This window comes from Helobdella robusta (assembly GCF_000326865.2).
Source record: "Helobdella robusta unplaced genomic scaffold HELROscaffold_32, whole genome shotgun sequence".
Lineage (NCBI taxonomy): Eukaryota > Metazoa > Annelida > Clitellata > Rhynchobdellida > Glossiphoniidae > Helobdella > Helobdella robusta.
The window spans coordinates 1,373,088-1,378,109 of NW_008704589.1; the positions used below are offsets into that span (position 1 = coordinate 1,373,088).

Genomic DNA, 5,022 nt, shown 5'->3' on the forward strand with positions numbered 1-5,022 from the left:
CTGTTCGCTTGCAACATCAGACAAGAGCTTTGAATATTCATCCAACAAATATCTATTCAGCAATTTTTATTTAAATATAAACTTTTTAAAATAAATTTCAAAATTTAGGCAAGTGCATGTCTTGGTGTGGCAGCCCTTCCTTTTATCTTATGGTCAACTTTTTGCTCTCACAATGGGTCTGCTACATTCAATCAATACAATTTTTTGTTGAAAATTACCAATGCTTTACTGTTTATAAAAACTTGGTGTCAAACATAACTGAAGAATGTTGAAATAAATATGAATAAAACTAATATGACTTGCTTATACATGCACATTATACCTGGCACGTGTGTACATAAAACCAACTTTAAATAGGGTGATTGGATGTGGCAGTTTTCGGTTGGCATATACTTAGTGAACCTCGCTGGCCAAGAATTAAGATTGGCTGCAATTTTTGGGCTGACAGGTGGCGTGAGTGTCCTCTTGTTTGGGGGCATCATCGGAGAGTGGGTTGACAGGAATGGGAGGTTGAAAGGTCAGAGGTCATTTCAATATTGAATTTTATAATTTTATTTAGTTACGAATTAAACTATTTTATTTTAAGGTTGATAAATAACTTTTAGAAAATAAAATCTGTGAACGTTTTTAAGATAAATCATTTTTTTGTGTGTCAGCATGATATTCGTGCAAACTTGAGAGACTATTTAATTAGCATTTGAAATTGGATGAGTTAGATATTTAGTTTAATAAATATTTTTGCTACACATTTTATGTAATCAATCGAAAACTGACAATAATGAACAGACATTAATAAATTGACGGCTATAAATGTTTAATTTTGAAATTCGTTGGTACAACAAAACAATGATATATTCTGGTATTATCTTCTGTTTGACAGTTGTAAGGATATCTCTCTTCATACAAAACTTTTCCGTAGCCATGAGTTCTGTGTGCGTTTGTGTCGTCCTAGGTCTAGAGCCAGTCGTTGACGCTCTGAAGGAAGGAGCATTTGGTAAATATATCATGGTGGTAAGTTCATGTATGTGTGTGTGCGTCTGTGTGTGCGTGTGTGTATATTTGTTTGTTTGTCTGTTTGTTTTTTTCATGTGTGTGTTTGTGTGTGTATGTTGTTGTACATGTTTTCGTTTTGTCTTGCAGTTTTTTTAATGTTTATGCTAATGTGTTTGTGGAGATTTAAAAATTTTAGTTGTTTTATCTTCAAGTAAAATAATTTTTACCATTTTGCCTTGGTTTGCTAGCAATTATTTGATTGAAGATAATGTTTTTCATAAGTTGTAAAATTGCGGGTGGCTGGATGCTTCAGTAATTTTGAGAAGTCAAAATTAAATTTTAATTCAACTGAATTAAGAATTTATATTTGGAATTCATTGCCTTTATTACTTAAATAAAAAATTGTATTATTGAGGTTTAATTGATTTAAATATATGCATAACATAACAACATAATGTTTAAAAATCACGCCAAAAATCATTCGCCCATATCAAGTAAGTAAGGAATGGAAGTTTTCAATTCATGCATTTACAATCAACTGAATGCAAGCTCAACATAAAAAAAGCAGACAACAAAAGAATGTTCTCAACCTCGTTCACACTTTGCAAGTGATTTGAATAATCGGCTTACGTGCTTTCGGGAATAATGAATTACATCTCAAAATGACTTGTATTGTAGTTAGTCACACTGTGACTTACTCACTACCTAGTACCTCTGAATTAAAAATTCATTGACGTCATAAACATCTAATTCCATTGTCCAATAAAACAGGCTTCCACTGATTTCCATAAAATACAATTATTTCACATCATTTCTTTCAATTTTTTCTGGTTAAATTTAGCTGTATGAACCTTTGATTTTTTAAACATGTTGGTGATGGGTATATTTTTATATTTATTTACATTTTGTTCATGGAAAATTGGAAATATAATATTGAAATCTATTTAAATAAATTTTCTCGTGTTATAACATTTTATACTCATAGAAATAGTGGACAGAAAATATTTATTTAATTGCTTCTAAAAGTTTATAAATGCTAGAGCACATATTGTGGTTTAAGGATTCAGGATTAAGATGTTCTCATTAATTTAGATACTGGTTATTGGCATGGCAGTTGTTGCCCAGTTGTCCAGTGTGGCTTACAAGATAGCCATTGAGAAGGATTGGATTGTGGTCATCACAGCCGACAACACTTCCTTATTAACTAGTACTTTACACTTGTTACTGTGCATGTTATAACGGTTTTAATTTTATTTGAAAGTTGTGTGATTATGTTAATGTTTGCTAGTAAAACGTTCATAATAAATGAAATGAAATAGTTACTTATTTAATTGGGTTTTTTTCTATAAAACTTTATTTTTACAATTTTCTCTTTGTTCTTAGTGACAGATGATCATAATTATTAATTAACGGACACATTCTGTAAACACTAATATACTTCCCATTCGACATCAATAATCCCATTCAGATTTAAATGCAGTAACGAGGTCTCTGGACCTGGCTTGCAAAATCGTGTCACCGTTGACAGTGGGTCTCATCATGTCCTACTCCTCTCTTGTTGTTTCGGCTGTTGTCCTCGCTGCCTGGAATGTTCTTTCTGTCTTTCTGGAGTATGCCATACTTCTCCGCATTTACAACATGGTGCCTCAACTAGCCATCAAAGGAGGTTTATAAGTGTTAAATACATGCTCGCAAATGCATATAAGTATATACGTGTGCTCAAGTTTTCAAAGTTTTCATTGAATTCGTTGAATACCAATCAATCATGTTGATGTTTGTTTCACAGATTGAATGTAATATAATGCGCCTCTACTATTTGCAGTGCAGCATGTATTTAGGTCGTATGTGTGTGTGTGTAGTACCGGTGCATCGTATGTTTAAAGCGCATTCCATACTAATCCTCTCATCAACTGTGAATTATGCATTGGAAGGTATTCGTATTGCGCAGAGCTACTTTATTAACTTTTTACACGTGGAATCTTTCAGGCGGATTAAAAGTTGATGATGAGAAGTTGAAGAAATGCAAAGCGGGAAATGTGGAATCTTTGAACAACTGCTTGAAACCAGGCGAGGAGCTGATCACAACCCCGCTAACGTCAGCAGGGGAGTATAAAAAGTGGGATACAACAACGAAGACAACAGCAGCAACAGCAGCAGCAGCAGCGACAACAAACGAAAACGAGACTACGAAAGAAGTGAAGGAGAAACGTTGCGTGGAGAAGGTTTTCGAACCTTTTGTCATTTTGTTCAGTGGTTGGAAGGTTTACGCCCGTCAGTCTGTTCTCTACGCTGGCATCTCACTGGCCTGTCTCTACATGACTGTTATGGGATTTGATAGCATAACTGTCGGTTGGTCACTCATTTCAGTTTATTGTTGTAGATTGCATGTATGACCAGGGCAGATGTTTCAAAAACATACAACTGTTCTATTGATTTGAGTCTGAATTTCACTTTCACCGACGTGTGTGCCACGACCGAGTCGAATGTGGTAATTAAATTATTGAGCTTCAGCAATTTCGATAATTGTAATTAGCCTCATGTTTTGGACATGTTTGTTTATTTGCTTAATAAAAATAATTAATTATTTGCTGCCCTGCATTGGATTTTGTTTGCTCAACATTAACAGTAACGTGTTTAAACATTATTTCGAGTGTATAAGAATGCAACATTGAATGATTTCTTGCTTGCTTATTATGGGGAATAAATAGTTTTGATATGTCCTTTGGAAATGTTTAATGTGTTCTCATTCATGGATTGTGATGAATGTGATGAATCTTCCTATGGGCCACCATTATTAACATTTGCTTCACCATTATTAGTTAATATAAATAAATAGATGTGCTTTGATGTATCATACATGCAGGTTACATATACGCGAATGACGTGAATGAGGCACTTGTGGGGCTGTGCATGGGGCTGGCGGGCTTCGTTGGAATCATTGGAGCGTTCGCATTCACGCGCATGGCAAAAAGATTTGGATTGGAAAGAACTGGCGTGTTTGCGTACACGGCTGAAGTTGTCTGTCTCATCTTGGCTGTGGCTTCCATCTGGGCACCTGGAACCAAATTCGATCCGACGCGGCGAACATTTTTAAATCACAACTACTCTTCTTCGGTTCTTCAAGGCTCCAATGTAAGTTCATCATCGGAAAATAACTTGCAAGTGCATAGTATTTTTCCAGGTTTAGAAAAAAGTTTTGAAGGCTCATCCTCTATTGGCGTAAAATCATTTGGTGGCTTTTATCTTAACGTTAATGGCACAGGCAATGATAACCAGTCCAGTTTAACCGGTAGCTCGTTGAATACTACTAAGGAAGGAGATGGTGACAGAGTGAAAAGTCTTGTAAACTTTTCCAACATCTCGATGATTCTCCTTCTTGTCGGGATTATTTCTTCTAGATTGGGTAAGATATTTCCATTTAAAAAATTTTTAAATTTATTTTTTGACGCCTAAACGCTTCCTACAAAAGCCCAACGACGCACAACTACATAACAACTAGAACTAGCTTAACCCTAACAACCCCCATCGTTCAGGATTGTGGATGGCGGATCTAGTGGTCACTCAACTCCTCCAGGAGAACATAGATGAGTGTGAACGCGGTGTGGTGAACGGAGTGCAGAACTCGTTGAACATGCTGATGGACATGTTGAAGTTCGTCCTAGTCATGTTGCTACCTCAGATTGAAATCTTCGGCCTGCACATTATCCTCTCCTTCATCTTCATCTTTGTTGGCATGCTCTTCTTCTACTACTACGCGTTCCAATCAAGGAAACATAAGCAGGCCAACTTCCAACTAGAAATGTTGGATGTGACGAAAGATGGAGTGAAAACTAGTGATTGAATGAACGAACGAATGAATGAATCAATGAATCAATGAGAAGATGAATCAATGAGAAGATGAATAAATGAAAAAATAGATGGATGGATGAATGTGTAAATGAATGATGAATGAAGGACAAAATGTTGACTAAAAATGTGAAAAACAGGCGAACCGTTACACTTTATCCACATCAACAAATAGTTCCACTT

General features: G+C 35.5%; 1 protein-coding gene across 1 annotated transcript; it reads left to right on the top strand.

Annotated features, from left to right (window-relative positions):
* Positions 1-357: 357 nt before the first annotated feature.
* HELRODRAFT_120735 (hypothetical protein) lies at positions 358-4,753 on the top strand (the record flags this gene model as incomplete). Its single annotated transcript, XM_009022578.1, has 8 exons — positions 358-517; positions 881-1,008; positions 2,086-2,200; positions 2,462-2,659; positions 3,097-3,342; positions 3,857-4,155; positions 4,270-4,396; positions 4,527-4,753. Coding segments are annotated over 8 exons (1,500 nt in total), but the record flags the coding sequence as incomplete, so codon positions are not given.
* Between the last annotated feature and the right edge of the window lie 269 nt (positions 4,754-5,022).